This window comes from Erpetoichthys calabaricus, chromosome 6 (genome assembly GCF_900747795.2).
Source record: "Erpetoichthys calabaricus chromosome 6, fErpCal1.3, whole genome shotgun sequence".
NCBI lineage: Eukaryota > Metazoa > Chordata > Cladistia > Polypteriformes > Polypteridae > Erpetoichthys > Erpetoichthys calabaricus.
In genome coordinates this window covers 129,387,362-129,403,720 of record NC_041399.2, presented here as the reverse complement: position 1 = coordinate 129,403,720, position 16,359 = coordinate 129,387,362, and the positions used below count along the sequence as shown (strand labels likewise).

At 39.6% G+C, this 16,359-nt stretch overlaps 1 protein-coding gene across 1 annotated transcript in view; it reads left to right on the top strand.

Annotated features, from left to right (window-relative positions):
* cntnap2a (contactin associated protein 2a) overlaps positions 1-16,359 on the top strand; it is a 1,161,044-nt gene that overhangs the window by 1,043,556 nt on the left and 101,129 nt on the right. Inside the window, exons 18-19 of the mRNA XM_028803276.2 lie at positions 9,414-9,650; positions 14,652-14,831. Coding sequence (XP_028659109.1) covers positions 9,414-9,650; positions 14,652-14,831 — 417 coding nt within the window. The remainder of the gene's footprint in view (positions 1-9,413; positions 9,651-14,651; positions 14,832-16,359) is intronic.

Below are 16,359 nucleotides of genomic sequence, written 5' to 3'. Positions count from 1 at the left end.
CATATTTTTCACCGTAACGCATTACAATTGTCAATTCTGCCTGAGACAAATGAACTGTAGTAATGCTTTTCAAGATCATTCAGCTTAAGAAACCGCCACAATTTTTAAACTCCTATATTTTCCTATTTTTTTGCTGTAGGTTTCATCCATCCATCCATCCATCCATCCATCCATCCTTCCATCCATCCATCCATCCATCCATCCATTTTCTTCCGCTTATCCGAGGTCAGGTCGCGGGGGCAGCAGCTTGAGCAGAGATGCCCAGACTCCCCTCTCCCCGGCCACTTCTTCTATCTCTTCCGGGGGAATCCCAAGGTGTTCCCAGGCCAGCCGAGAGACATAGTCCCTCCAGCGTGTCCTGGGTCTTCCCCTGGGGCCTCCTCCCGGTTAGACATGCCCGGAACACCTCACCAGGGAGGCGTCCAGGAGGCATCCTGATCAGATGCCCGAGCCACCTCATCTGACTCCTCTCGATGCGGAGGAGCAGCGGCTCTACTCTGAGCCCCTCCCAGATGACTGAGCTTCTCACCCTATCTTTAAGGGAAAGCCCAGACACCCTACGGAGGAAACTCATTTCAGCCGCTTGTATTCTCAATCTTGTTCTTTCGGTCATTACCCATTGCTCATGACCATAGGTGAGGGTAGGAACATAGATCGACTGGTAAATTGAGAGCTTTGCCTTGCAGCTCAGCTCCTTTATCACCACGACAGACCGATGCAGAGCACGCATTACTGCGATCCGCCTGTCGATCTCACGCTCCGTTCTTCCCTCACTCGTGAACAAGGTCCCGAGATACTTGAACTCCTCCACTTGGGGCAGGATCTCGCTACCAATCCTGAGAGGGCACTCCACCCTCTTCCGGCTGAGGACCATGGTCTCGGATTTGGAGGTGCTGATTCCCATCCCAGCCACTTCACACTCAGCTGCGAACCGATCCAGAGAGAGCTGAAGATCATGGCCTGATGAAGCAAACAGGACAACATCATCTGCAAAAAGCAGTGACCCAATCCTGAGTCCACCAAACCGGACCCACTCAATGCCCTGGCTGCGCATAGAAATTTTGTCCATAAAAGTTATGAACAGGTTTCAAAGAAGCTTCTTTTTAACATATTGTTTAAGTGTTGTTCATCTCTTTACTAGCTTGGATCCTGCTGTGCATTGTGCTGCTGAGTTTTCAGTAAGATTGTATCAAACCCCCATAGTCAAAAGATTTTGGAAATAAACTGGGGTGGAACACATAACTAGTTATGTGACTAAAATTCTGAATTAAGCAAAACTTCAGTATATGAACAAATTATATGACATTATTATTGGCTATATGAATAAATTATACTTGGCTATAGGAACAAATTATAATTATTTAGACAATGAAAATTAGAAAACTGTGATGACAGAAGTAAATTCCTGAAGTCCAACGTGAAGTTGGCTCCTCTGCCCCAGTTGTTAAATAACAAAAAGGACCGAAAAATATTGTACAATTCAGGTTCTGAACGGCTCCACCTTGAAGTCAGTTTAACACAGAGATAAATCAATAACAAGGTTTCTTCTGTTTCTTATAATCTCAGAGCCAATGTTAATCTTCTCCAGAGGATTCGCACGAGAAAAATTTTGCATTGCCAGTTCATGAAAGTAAAGGTGAAAAGGTTATTATTTAGCATTAGGTTAAGCAAAGCAGGCCTAACTCTTACTCTAACACAGATTTATGCAAAGGATGTCAGATTTGTGTGCACTTGAATCATATGTTAAAAGGGACATCACTTGAAATCCTTGGAAAAATCATTGATGACCAAATATACTTCTTCCTTAGGACACCATGGAAAAAAGCAAATTTCTGTGACCAGGTATAGATCATACAGATGTGCTTTCCACGCTATACACTTATTGCAGATGATGGCCATCCATTGAAGGATAGAAAACCTAGCTCTCCGAGTACATATACACTCCCCTTTAGACTTTCACCGATGTGAAAACAAGTCACAGTATTAAAGGCATTAGACAGGCATATTACTGTGGTATAAAGGACTCCCAGTAGCGATTGTTAACTCATTGGCAAAAAGTGCACAGTACTAGTGTGTCAGAGAGAGGATATGCAGCATTGTTTCATAATGGCACTAAATTTTGCTTTAATTCTCTCCTTTGTTACTACCTTCAGGGGGTCCAGAGTGCAACCTGCAACTGAGCTTGCAGTTTTAATTACCTTGTAGATTCGGTAGGCCTCTCTTGAAGTAATGTTACCCACCCAGCACACCCCAGTATAGAAAATTACACTGGCCATCACATTAAAGGAACACAGTCTCCTAAGAAAAAAGAGCCTGCTGTACCATTTCTTATATATCTTTTCTTATATATCCTTTATGTTCCAAGACTAATCTAACCTGTCATTTGATGTGGACCCTCAGTTACTTATACAATTCGACCACCTCTACATTGTCTACAGAGACTGGGCATAGAGGCTCTTTGATGCAGCAAAGTCAATAACCAGTTCCTTGGTTTTACAGATTTTAATATACAGGCAATGCACCAAAAACCAAACGTTCTCGACCTGACTTCTATTCTCTGTTTCATCCCCTTTATCAATATATCACATAAATGGAGAATCATTTGAGATTTTCTTGTAGTGACATGACCTGGGGCCTCATGTATAAATGGTGCGTACGCACAAAAATGTTGCGTACAAACATTTCCACGCTGAAATCGCGATGTATAAAACCTAAACTTGGTATAAAGCCACGCACATTTTCATGGTAGCTCCAACCCTAGCGTACACAAGTTCTCCACTCGGTTTTGCAAACTGGCGGCACCCAGCGTCAAAGCAGTGGTACTGTTCCTGTGTGGTTATCCTTTCTTTTTTAGATCCACATTCCTGATGCGGCTTTATCATATACACTGAAACGAACTGCATATTGTTTATTAGTTTAAGGCATTTGATTGTAATTAACCTGTAACAATATAATGTTCCAGGGAATAGCCAAAGTATTCCAAATACCATAGCTGCTTTAGCGTTGTTACTCTCACTGCACCTTCTTTTTCTTCTTTCAGCTGCTCCCGTTAGGGGTTGCCACAGCGCATCATCTTTTTCCATATTACCCTCACTGCACCACTCAGAGTATTTATATCACTATATCTGAGTGGGGAATCACAGATCTACAGCAGCTGATTGGAAAGAGAATTATCGGTATACAGCATCAAGCACACGCTGCCTCAGCCATGCTATCTATTGAACTGCTCTCACACGGCAAACGCTTCAAAGCCATTCCTGTACAAACCTCATGGTTCAGAAACAGTTTCATGAACTATAAACACACTCAGTCAGTCCATCAAGTGCTCCTTGTAGAACTGTTTGTACTTATAAGTACAATTACCTCACTGTAAACTTGCGATACAATTATAATATCGCACAACCTGAGCCACTTTATAAAGCGCGTATTTACATATGACAACAATATCATTTTTAAGATGAAATGCAGCAAAATATGTTTATTATATTATACAGATAAAACTTCAACTTCATTTAAATAATCTATATTTTTAATAATTAAACATGTGAGGACACAGTGTAAATGCGCTAGCAAGGATCTGGCGCTCCGTTCACAGATTGTTCCTGACTCTCGCTGTATTCTTGCTGGTGCTGGCGCGACACTGGATGGATAGATGGATAGAATAATTAAACACGTACTACGAAGATATTTCAATGTTCCTTAAAAGTTTTGAAGAATCGGCATTCTAAGCTTACAGATGGCTTAACGTCTATTACAGAGCTGATTGTGTGGCGATTGGGTATTTGGAGAAAGAAAAGTAAGGACAGGAATTGGGGGTTAGTACGTTTGAATGAGACAGTACTGCTACAATAAAGTATTTAATCGAAGGTCACACACAGTGCAGCAAGCATCTTGCATGAGACATGAACAATGACTGTGCCACCGTGTTCCCATGTTTAATAACATGCATTAACTCCTATCATCACGAAAATGATATCACGTATACTGTACATTTCAGTATTTGAATTATTCAGAGAGCTGTAATATTACGAATGTAATGGATTCTGTGTCCTGTTGGAGGAAGAGAAAGCCCGGAAGCACATAGTGATTCACATACATAGAGCACATAGAAGATCAAATACAAAACAAAGCATTTAACGTGCTACTTTTGTTACGATGGGATTTGAAAAACTAGTACATTAAACGATTTTAAGATGAAGTTTATGATGTTCTACTTTAATGACAAAATAAACTACGTGATTAAAGTGGAAATTTCGAGATTAAAGTTGACATTTCGTGCTTTTTTCCCACTGTTTGCCTATTTTTTTTTCTCTGTACCCTATAAAGCTTTCATATGACACTCAGACGGTGGGCTACGACTCGCCTTTTCACGGCGACTTTGATATGTGACAGCTTCTTTTTTATTTCGGTCACTGTGCGACTTTATGAACTTGAGCTTTCGAGTTTTTCCGACACGCTATGTCACTCGATCAACTTCCTTCTGTTGTTTATACCACTGTTTAAACCAACAAATAGTACGTTTTTCTTTGCCTCCGCTTGGTATGCGCTAAAATTCTTCTGTTCACAGAAGGCTGCGCTTAAGGGCTATTTATATTGATGTACATATTCAAAGACGCGTAATTCTGGGAGGAGTTGGGGCGGGACAGCAGGCGCGTGCACGTGCGTTACTTTTCACACTGACCAGGATTTATGTAGCAGAAGAACGTGGAAGTTGGCGTTTGCAAAGATTTATGCATCTGGATTTTTTTGTGTGTATGAACTTTTGTCCGTACGCCATGTTATAGTGTGAATTCTATGCACGCCGTTATGCGTGAGGCCCCTGGTGTTATATTTATAGTTTGAGGTGTACAGAGTGAAGAGAAAAGGAGACAGGCTTGTTCCTTGTGGTGCTCCAGTGTTACTCACATTCAAAACTCAATCCTTGAGTCTCACAAACAACGGTCTGGCTGACAGGTAATCCATTACCCAGGACAACATAGGGTCATCCACCTGCATATGTCTGAGTTTAACATGGATGGCTGGATGGTATTTAGGGCACTGGAGAAATGAAAAAAAATAATTCTCATAGTGCTGCTAGCTTTGTCCAGGTGAGAATAAGCCTTTCGGAGCAGATAGATAAATTCATTCTCTGTTCCAATCTTTGTCTGATGGTCAAATTGCTGTGGGTAAAGTTGGTCTTTCTCAAGAGGACTCATACATTCCAGGACCAGTCTCTCACAGGTTTTAATGATGTGAGATGCAAGTGCTACTGATCTTTAGTCATTAGGTGAAGAGGCCTTCTTTGGAACAGGAAGAATGTATGGTATTTTCCATAGCACCTGATTTTCTGAAGCCTTATGGACAGACTGAACAGGTAACAGAGAATATCACAAAGTTGGTCAGCATAGGCCTTAAGAACTCAAGGACTGACTATTTTGGTCCCACAACTTTTCCTGTGTGGAGCTTCCTTATTTATCTCCTTATTTGGTCTTTGTCTCCATTCTTCATAAATCTGGTTATGTCTTGCTCAAGTGACTTTAAATAGGATTTGCAGTGCTTACAGAGACTGGTGAAAGCAGGCCAGCAAATGTGGGGTTCAAAGAGTAGCAGTTCACAGGTGGAAGGTTGAAAGGTCATAGAAAAGTGTTGGAGAGAAGAAGTCTTTAAAAATACAGTTGTTTACCTGGGGGAAGCAGGAGTTCTTTCCCCAGTTAGGACCTATATGTATATACCTATATATATTCAGTAGGTCTAGAGGGGCTCTGGATTTTTTTGTTGTTATCTATTGCATTTGTAAAAGCAGTTTGCTAAAGTGTCATTAAGTGATACCATTTAAACTTGTTAATATTCTAAACATAAACTGTTGAAGTTCTTTTTTATTACTAGTTAAAAAATTTGGATTAAGTAAGAAATAATTTGATTAATATGAGGATTTTAAATTGGACTGAAAACTGAAGAGGGCTTGTTACATATCAAAACCTCAAACACCCTTCTTCTTTTTCTTTCGGCTGCTCCTGTTAGGGCTGGTCACAGCGGATCATCTTCCTCTGTTACATCCATCACCTGCATGTCCTCTCTCACCACATCCATAAACCTTTGCTTGGGCCTTCCTCTTTTCCTCTTCCCTGGCAGCTCTATCCTTAGCATCCTTCTCCCAATATACCCAGCATCTCTCCTCTGCACATGTCCAAACCAACACAATCTCGCCTCTCTGACTTTGTCTCCCAACCGTTCAACTTGAGCTGACCCTCTAATGTACTCATTTCTAATCCTATCCATCCTCGTCACACCCAATGCAAATCTTATCATCTTTAACTCTGCTACCTCCAGCTTTGTCTCCTGCTTTCTGGTCAGTGCCACTGTCTCCAACCCATATAACATAGCTGGTCTCACTACCATCCTGTAGACCTTCCCTTTCACTCTTGTTGATACCTGTCTGTCACAAATCACTCCTGACACTCTTCTCCACCCATTCCACCCTGCCAGCACTCTCTTTTTCAGCTCTCTTCCACAATTCCCATTACTCTGTACTGTTGATCCCAAGTATTTAAACTCATCCACATTCGCCAACTCTACTTCTTGCATCCTCACCATTCCACTGAGCTCCCTCTCATTTACACACATGTATTCTGTCTTGTTCCTACTGACCTTCATTCCTCTCCTCTCTAGAGCATATCTCCACCTCTCCAGGGTCTCCTGAACCTGCTCCCTACTATCACTACAGATTACAATGTCATCAGCAAACATCACAGTCCACGGGGACTCCTGTCTAATCTCATCTGTCAACCTGTCCATCACCATTGAAAATAAGAAAGGGCTCAGAGCCGATCCCTGATGTAATCCCACCTCCAACTTGAATGCATCCGTCACTCCTACCGCAGACCTCACCACTGTCACACTTCCCCCGTACCTATCCTGTACAACTCTTACATACTTCTCTGCCATTCCCGACTTCCTCATGCAATACCACAGCCCCTCTCAAGGCACCCTGTCATATGCTTTCTCCAGGTCCACAAAGACGCAATGCAACTCCTTCTGGCCTTCTTTAAACTTCTCCATCAACACCCTCAGAGCAAACATTGCATCTGTGGTGCTCTTTCTTGGCATGAAACCATACTGCTGCTCATTAATCATCACCTCACTTCTTAACCTAGCTTCCACTACTCCTTCCCATAACTTCATGCTGTGGCTCATCAGTTTTATTCCCCTGTAGTTACTGCAGTCCTGCACATCCCCCTTATTCTTAAATATCGGCACCAGTACACTTCTTCTCCACTCCTCAGGCATCCTCTCACTTTCCAAGATTCCATTAAACTATCTGGTTAAAAACTCCACTGCCATCTCTCCTAAACACCTCCATGCTTCCATAGGTATGTCATCTGGACCAACGGCCTTTCCATTTTTCATCCTCGTCATAGCTGTCCTTACTTCCTCCTTGCTAATCCGTGGCACTTCCTGATTCACTATCTCCACATCATCCAACCTCTTCTCTCTCTCGTTCTCTTCATTCATCGGCCTCTCAAAGTACTCTTTCCATCTGCTCAACACACTCTCCTCGCTTGTGAGTATGTTTCCATCTTTATCCTTTATCACCCTAATCTGCTGCACATCTTTCCCAGCTCGGTCCCTCTGTCTAGCCAATCGGTACAGGTCCTTTTCTCACTCCTTAGTGTCAAACCTCTCATAGAACTCATCATACACCTTTTCTTTAGCCTTCGCGACCTCTCTCTTCACCTTGCGCCTTATGTCCTTGTACTCTTGTCTACTTCTTGCATCTCTCTGACTATCCCACTTCTTCTTTACCATCCTCTTCCTCTGTATACTCTCCTGTATTTTCTCATTCCACCACCAGGTTTCCTTTTCCTCCTTCCTCTTTCCAGATGTCACGCCAAGCACCCTTCTTGCTGTCACTCTTACTGTATCTGTGAAGAGGAGTTTCCCAGCTGTCTGGTCACTCTTCACTGCTCCCAGTGCCTGTCTCACCTCCTCTCTAAACTCAACCTTGTAGTCGTCCTTTTTCAACTTACACCATTTGATCCTTGGCTCTGCCCTCACTCTCTTCCTCTTCTTGATCTCCAACGTCATCCTACAGACCACCATCCTATGCTGCTTAACTACACTTTCCCCTGCCACCACTTTGCAGTCTTCAGTCTCCTTCAGATCAACTCTTCTGCATAGGATGTAATCTACCTGTGTGCATCTTCCTCCACTCTTGTACGTAACCCTATGTTCCTCCCTCTTCTTAAAATATGTATTCACCACAGCCATGTCCATCCTTTTGGCAAAATCCATTATCCTCTGACCTTCTTCATTCCTCTCCTTGACACCATACCTATCCATCACCTCCTTGTCTCCACTGTTCCCTTCACCAACATGCCCATTGAAATCTGCTCCAATCACCTCTTTCTGTCCCTTGGGTACACTGTTCATCACTTCATCCAACTCACTCCAAAAATCTTCTTTCTCACCCATTGCACACCCAACTTGCGATGCATATGCACTAACAACATTCATCATCACACCTCCAATTTCCAGCTTCATAATCATTACTCTGCCTGACACTCTTTTCACCTCCAAAACACTCTTGACATACTGTTCCTTCAGAATAACTCCTACCCCATTTCTCCTTCCATCCACACCATGATAGAACAATTTGAATCCACCTCCAATCCACCTGGCCTTACTCCCCTTCCATTTAGTCTCTTGCACGCACAATATATCAACCTTCCTTCTCTCCATCATATCTGCTAATTCTCTCTTTTACCAGTCATACTGCCAACATTTCAAAGTTCCTACCCTCAGTTTCCACTCTCTTTACTTTCCTCCTCTCCTCCTGCCTCCGGACACGTCTCCCCCCTCTTCTTCTCCTTCTTCTTCTTCGGCCAACAGTAGAATTTCCAATTTCCGCCAGCACCCTGTTGGCTAACAGTACTGGTGGCGGTCATTGTTAACCCGGGGCTCGACCGATCCGGTATTAAAATTTGTATTGTTGTCCACATATTCATTTGCCAAAATTTTACACCGGATGCCCTTCCTGATGTAACCCTCCCCATTTATCCGGGCTTGGGACCAGCATGAAGAAACACACTGGTTTGTGCATCCCCTGTCACTGGGTTATCAAGACCTCAAACACTGTTAAATCTAAATTTGGACTTTATGTCTAAACTGGAAAATTTCTCCTGCAATAGTGGCAGGGTATTTCCTTTTTTCTTTCTTGGGATACTGAATGCCAGGCAGTATATTAAGACATAAGGGAAATGTAGGCAGTCTTTTAATGGATTTTACTCTTATTTTACTGTGCTTAAATGTACTCATATTTGCTAGAGATAAATACTATTTTTTTAAACTAAAAATCCAAGTAACTAACTTCACTGACATTATATTTCATTTCATCTCTGATAGAGAAGGCTTCACAGTTTCTTTCCTTTTAACAGGTGCTGCAGGAGGACACAGAGGATTTCTTGGATGCATCCGCTCTTTAAAAATGAATGGTATCACTCTTGACTTGGAAGAGCGAGCAAAGGTTACACCAGGAGTAAATCCAGGCTGCTCTGGGCATTGCACAAGTTATGGCATGTACTGCCAGAATGGGGGAACTTGTGTGGAGAAATACAATGGATATTCATGCAATTGTTCCAAAACTGCCTTTGATGGACCTTTCTGTACCAAAGGTAAATAAAACATTTCATTAAATTTATCCAGGCAATCACTTGTGTATTGTGTAAGCTCTGCTAATATTCAAACATGTCTTTTGTATATTCATATTATTTCACACTTTGATACAGAACCTGAAATCAGTGTCAACAGATATGTATAAGGAGAAACTTCACTGAATGGGATGTCACTGACTACATACAAGCTCTATTTAATTTTATCTGAGCAGTTTAGACACAGCATTAAATCAAACAGACCACTACTCCATCTTTGATATGAATGAGAATATAAGGAGTACATTCAAATTCGTAGCAATCTGGATTTCAACTGAAGCACAAATCTTGCAGTCATTACTAGTCACTGGATTATTATGCTCATAGATATATATTTTTAAATACAGTACAAAAATGAGTAGAGGAGACACCATGTAGTCTCTTTCTTGTGTATTTAAAAAAAAACTCTCAAATCCTAGCCTGTCAATTTGTTCCCGCACATTTGTGACATCACCATATGTGATGTACATAAATTACTTGACAAACTGTTCACATTAATACTAAGATAAACTAGTAATAATAATATAAAACATGCATAATATACATACAGGGATTTTCCTGTTTTGCTTTTGGCTTTGTGGAAAAAAACACATTCATTTATTCAGAACACCTGTAAATTAGTACTCTTTTATTAAGAGCTAGGAAAACAATTTTGGTAAAATTAAGCTTCTGATTCAACCAGTTTAGTGACAGGCTAATTAAAGCCAAAGCAACACCGCCATAAGGTTTCTAAGGAGTTCCTTCTAATCTGTTCTATAGAATAGGTGAATATAGAAATAAATTCAATAACTCTAGAAGTTATTTTATTTTATTTTTTTTTTGTTTGTTTTACAAATTGGGTGGCACGGTGGCGCAGTGGGTAGCGCTGCTGCCTCGCAGTTGGGAGACCTGGGGACCTGGGTTCGCGTCCCGGGTCCTCCCTGCATGGAGTTTGCATGTTCTCCCCGTGTCTGCGTGGGTTTCCTCTGGGCGCTCCGGTTTCCTCCCACAGTCCAAAGACATGCTGGTTAGGTGGATTGGCGATTCTAAATTGGCCCTAGTGTGTGCTTAGTGTGTGGGTGTGTTTGTGTGTGTCCTGCGGTGGGTTGGCGCCCTACCCGGGATTGGTTCCTGCCTTGTGCCCTGTGTTGGCTGGGAGTGGCTCCAGCAGACCCCCGTGACCCTGTGTTCGGATTCAGCGGGTTGGAAAATGGATGGATGGATGTTTTACAAATAAGTGGTCTGTATTTACCCATACAGGAAGTTGCAATATTTGGTGCCCCATCTCCTTGCAGCACTTCATATCTATAGTGCCAGTCTTGAAGCAATGCCAGACCCAAATAACATGGTATATGAACTTTTCTCTTTCAACATCCTAGTAAAAACTTTCTATCACCTTGCTTATTATCTATCTATCTATTGTACTGTACCTTCCTTTTTGTTGCCTCAGACCTGCCAATGGTTAATTCAGCTGTATTCCCTTTATGGTTAGAACAGGATCAAGACCCAACATTAAATAAGATTTGTAGACTTCTGTCATTGAAGAATTGCTATACTGCTTGTAAAAATCTAGCAACAAGGCTTTTTAATTCACTCAATAATTATTACATGTGGAGCAAAATTGTTTTTTTTTTATCACTATTTTTGCTAGTCACAGACAGTGGTTGCAAAGTACTACACACTATTGATTCTTCTTCTAATTCCAACCCTCCCTTGCTACATTTGTTATGCTGGATTTGTAAAAATCTTCTGACAATCTAAAATTGTTTTCATCCTTGGGGAAGCTTTTTTTTAGCATATATTCTTAGGAGAAAGCTTAATATATCAAAAACACCCTCTTTGATAGTCTTAAAACGAGCCTCCAGCAAGTGTGCTTGTTATCACCATTCTAATTTATTCTGTGACATGAACTGCTTGATGAAGCAGCATCTTGGCACAAATCATATAAAATCATATAAAACTTGTTCTTCTGTTTAACTTCATACTTTACCAATGACAATAGGAAAGTCTAGGTACTGTAATAGACTTGAATTGCTGCCCGGCCTGGGGAACTTTATATTGTTATAATAAATTGGTGTCAAGTATGTAGTGATGGAACCTAAAACATTTTGCTGACTTTACTGGCAGGGCTGTCTAAACAATAACAACCATTACCCTGTTTTTATATCAGTTAATTTCTTTTACTGGATGAAGTAAGGATGCATAATTCATTATGCAAAGAAAAATGTCTTTGGATGTTTTGAATTTTATTTATCCATCCATCCATCCATCCATCAGTTGCACTAAAATAATGTAACCTTGCTATCTTTTATTTCATAGTTTTTTAGGGGTTTCCTCAGAGAGGCAGCAGTATTCTCTTACTATGCTGCAAAAAGAAAGACATCATTCATTGATCTTATAAAATTAAACTTTAATAAGCTTAATTAATTGTATTTATTTGCTTGTTTGCTTATCTGTTTGTTTATTTATGCATTTATTTATCATATTTATTGCGATCAGAATGCCAGTTGCATTAGTTTTATTTGGTTGTCTTCATATAAACAAAGCATTACTCAAATATATAGCCTAAAATTATTAATTCAAGAGGTCCTAAAGCAGTGGTGTCAATCTCAGTTTTATCGAGGGACAAAAATAACTACCTGATGCAGGCAAAAAAATATCAAAAAACAATTCCTGCCACCTCTCCTTTACAAGCAAGACAGAAGAGTACCTCTCTGCTCATTAAAATAGCATATTTCATTTTGCATCTCCCTTCAGACTATTAGGAAAAAATAGTGTGAAAAAATTGCATCAGCACCAGGTCCAGTTCTAGCATTTTTGCTGCACTCGGAGAATCTGCAAATGCCCCTTTTTCAGTCCCTTCCCTTCATTTTTAATAAATGATGCCAAAGAAAACTGGCAGTTTACTATAAATATTAGGTAAATTAATAAAAAATTAACTTGGCAATTTAGCAACTGAATATATAGCTGATAGTTCTATTTTATAAACATTACACCAGCTTTAAAAAGTAAATAATAATATGTTTAATTAAAAAAGGTTTTGAATAATTCTGACAAATTTCACAAATTGTTTACATTAAAACTAAGATAAACTAATAATAATAATACAAAGCTGGCAAAATATACATATTTTAAATATGCAATTCAAGAAATGCTAAGGTTGTAAAGTGTATATTGACTAGTTGGTGATCATACAGCCTTGGAGTTTTCTGATTCCTTGTATTTTGAGGGTTTTGTAATAGGCACATAAACAGTCATAAAACCACACCTAATGGTAGTCCACTGTGCTTAACAAAATAAAGGAAGAAATGAAAAGAAAACTCTAAGTAACAGTATGTGTCCAAAATCTGCATCAAGCCAATGATGAAATAAAAGTGGAAGAAAAGATAAAGGACACACTTTCTAAAAAGGGCATAGTAGTAAAATAAAATAAAACTACCAACTTGCATTTGGAGAAAATAAAAAAAGAAGAACTTTCAGCTAAAGAACACTTCTGGGAAGCCTAGTATATTGTATATTGCTCATTGGGATTTGGAAAACAACCAGTAAAGGGTGTCTTGGCCAGCACATAAAGTGGAGTGAGAGTGGCACTCAGGACACAGGAAAGAATTTGTTGCTAAAGCAAAGTTCATCCATCTATATCGCCATTGTTCCATGCATCACAGTTGATGGGCACCTGTCCTTGTTAAATAAACAGATGTACTATAAATGTGCTGGTAATACAGCACACGGACAACATTCAAAGTTGGTCAGAAACAGTTTGTGATCACATCTAACACAAGTAAAAAATGCATGTGTATATTCTATCCATATAAGTATCCAGGAAATAAACAAAAGAGTTCTGTAGGGCAGTGGCAGCAGTAAAGTAAGCACAAGAGGAAAGTACCCAGCATTGATTTGTGTGCAGCTTTAAAAAGTGAATGCAGTGCATGTGTGAAGTCAAGCTAACATTTTCTTTATGACAAGATCCTTCACATCTTTCGCATCTTGTTAAACACTAAAGTTTATTTATGGCAATGTAATGTCTCATCTTTTTTTTTTCACTTTCTCTTGCTGGCTTATTATAAGCAGCTCGTTTTAATCTTAAGTACAGGGTAGAAGCTGAGGTGAGTTGTGCTATGCAGAAACGTATCAGACAATAGTGGGGAATTAAATGCCAAGTGTAAAGGTCAATTATGGATAGTGTCTTTATATGAAACGCATGCTAAAGATGGTTTTTGAGAAAACAAAATGTTGTCATGGGCCCTATGCAACATGTTTTTTAGTATTGATGACGTGGGCTGCAGTAAAAAGGTCCACCCCACTTTAAAGTCAACTAAAGAAAATTACTGTATGTAAATGTTTAAATGTAGTATTCTGTATTTCTGTACAGAGCCATGCCTGTTAGCCCACAGAAGGAGAGTGAAAAGAGGATGGGTGGGATATGTGGGGGTCTGGTAAAATCTTGAGAGTCTTTACGATTTTAATCTGGAACAATATAATGAATCTACACTGGGGAGACAGCAGCTTTTGTTTTTTAATTTTGCCACACAATGCACACCGCTTTTTTCAGTTTTTTCTTGCAGTCAACAGAGGTTGCCAAACTAATCAGTGATGGATAGAGTCGGAACATTTTCAATGGCAGCCCTGTAGAAAACAGTAATTTCTTCATGTGACACTCCAATCCTGTTCAACTGTCATAGAATTTCAATGCCTCCATTGTGCTTTCGTGGCCATAATGAATGCTTTGACCTCTTATGTTAGACTTCTGGAAATTGAGATAGAGAAGCCATTAACATTTTTCACCTCCTCCTTCAATATTGGATTTGATTTGTGATGATCGAAGTCACCCAAACTTTCCTGTGCCATACTGATTTGGTTACAAAGTGAAAAAAAGCAACATACATGACCATGATCTTTAAAAACCCAACTTTCCCTTTTCATTGCTTTTGTTGGTTAGATTTGTTATTATGTTTTTCTAATAATATGCCTCTATTATTATTTTAGATGTTGGGGCCTTTTTTGAAGCAGGAACTTGGATCAAATACAGTATACCTCAGCCTCCTATTGCCAACTTGACTCGGGAAGATCTTTCACTCAGCTTTAGCACTACAAACACTCCTAGCATCCTTATGTACATAGGGTCACATATACAGGATTATATTGCAGTTGTTCTTCGCCATAATGGTAAGTTGCTCATTTTTATGGGGTTGCTACTTTAAATTGCCTAATTTAAACATTGTAACTTTACATTTTCTAGTTTATTCTGTTTCTGCTTTATTTATAAATGTTTTATTTATTTTAACTCATTAAGATTCCTCCAAATCAACTAATTAAGAAAATTATGAATGTGATTAAAGGTGGTAGCCTCAATATATAAAATATTTTGTACTTTACTTTTTTCCTCAAAAAGTTCAGTTAATTTGTTTTGTCTGTTAATTTTGGTCATCCCACTTTTTTGATTAACAGTTCATTACAGTCTTCAAAAATATTCAAGGTCTGCTAATCATTTCATCAGTGGCTGTGAAATGCTTACTTATATTACTCATATATCTAAATAATAATTAAAATAATGGATGTTAAAAAGTCAAGTATTGGTATAATGCAGATTATTTCATATTTCCCTAAAAGAAACTTTAGTGCCTTTAATTTTTCCAGAGGCATTTGTGTATAATGGTGGACAGTGGTTTACATTAATGGGCTGAAATGATTAGCCTAACTAGTAACAACTACAATGGGTGTGTTAAAGTTCAGATATGTAAAACTACGTTAAAGCAGAAACCAAAATGAAGAATTCCTGTTTAAAAAAAGAATGAAGTATATTATAGTGCTTTAGCTCATTGTTTAAATGTCAAATCCTGCTACTTGATTTCATTTGGATTCAAAGACAGGGTGTGGTGTTAAGCAGTTCCTAATCCACTGGTTCCAAGAGCTCAAAATTGATACTGTAGATAGAAATATTTTGACCCCAGGGGCAAATTTGGCTGGTAACAAAAACTAGATAGATAGATAGATAGATAGATAGATAGATAGATAGATAGATAGATAGATAGATAGATAGATAGATAGATAGATAGATAGATAGATAGATAGATAGATAGATAGATGGGCGGCACGGTGGCGCAGTGGGCTGGCTGGCTAATATGTTTATGAACCTTTGTGCCAGGGTGTCATGTTGGGGAGCAGGTGGCCGCGTGAAGAGTGCCTAGCTTTTATTTTATACCAATTTCTCTGGATCTGATCCCCTGTTCTTTAGCTTATGGGTTAAAGCATATGCATTTTCATGGTGCTTGCTTATTCATCCATTGAGCTGAGGAGTTTGAACTGGATGCCTCACCTAGGAGCTGGATTATGTAATCACTGTGTTGCTCTAGGAATTTTATGACGGTCTCGATATATACATTGCGGTTCTTGTCAGAGGATACGCTGAAGTATGCCCTCCGGTTCTCTGACCGTCAGTTTAATTCCTACCATCTATTCTGCTCCTGGATTTTCTCTCTGTGGATCAAGTGTGAGGGGTGGAGGAATTAACTTTAATAACCTTTGCTGACTTCAATACTCACGTATGATAAAGACCAATCAAAAGACTATGAAACACTTTCAAATGGCTCCATGATGATGGCCTTAATGAACATTTGTTCCATAGCCAACAAAGCTTTTATTTTAAATGAATTATTTATGTCTTGCAGCCTGATCTTTCTATTTATGTCAGAGA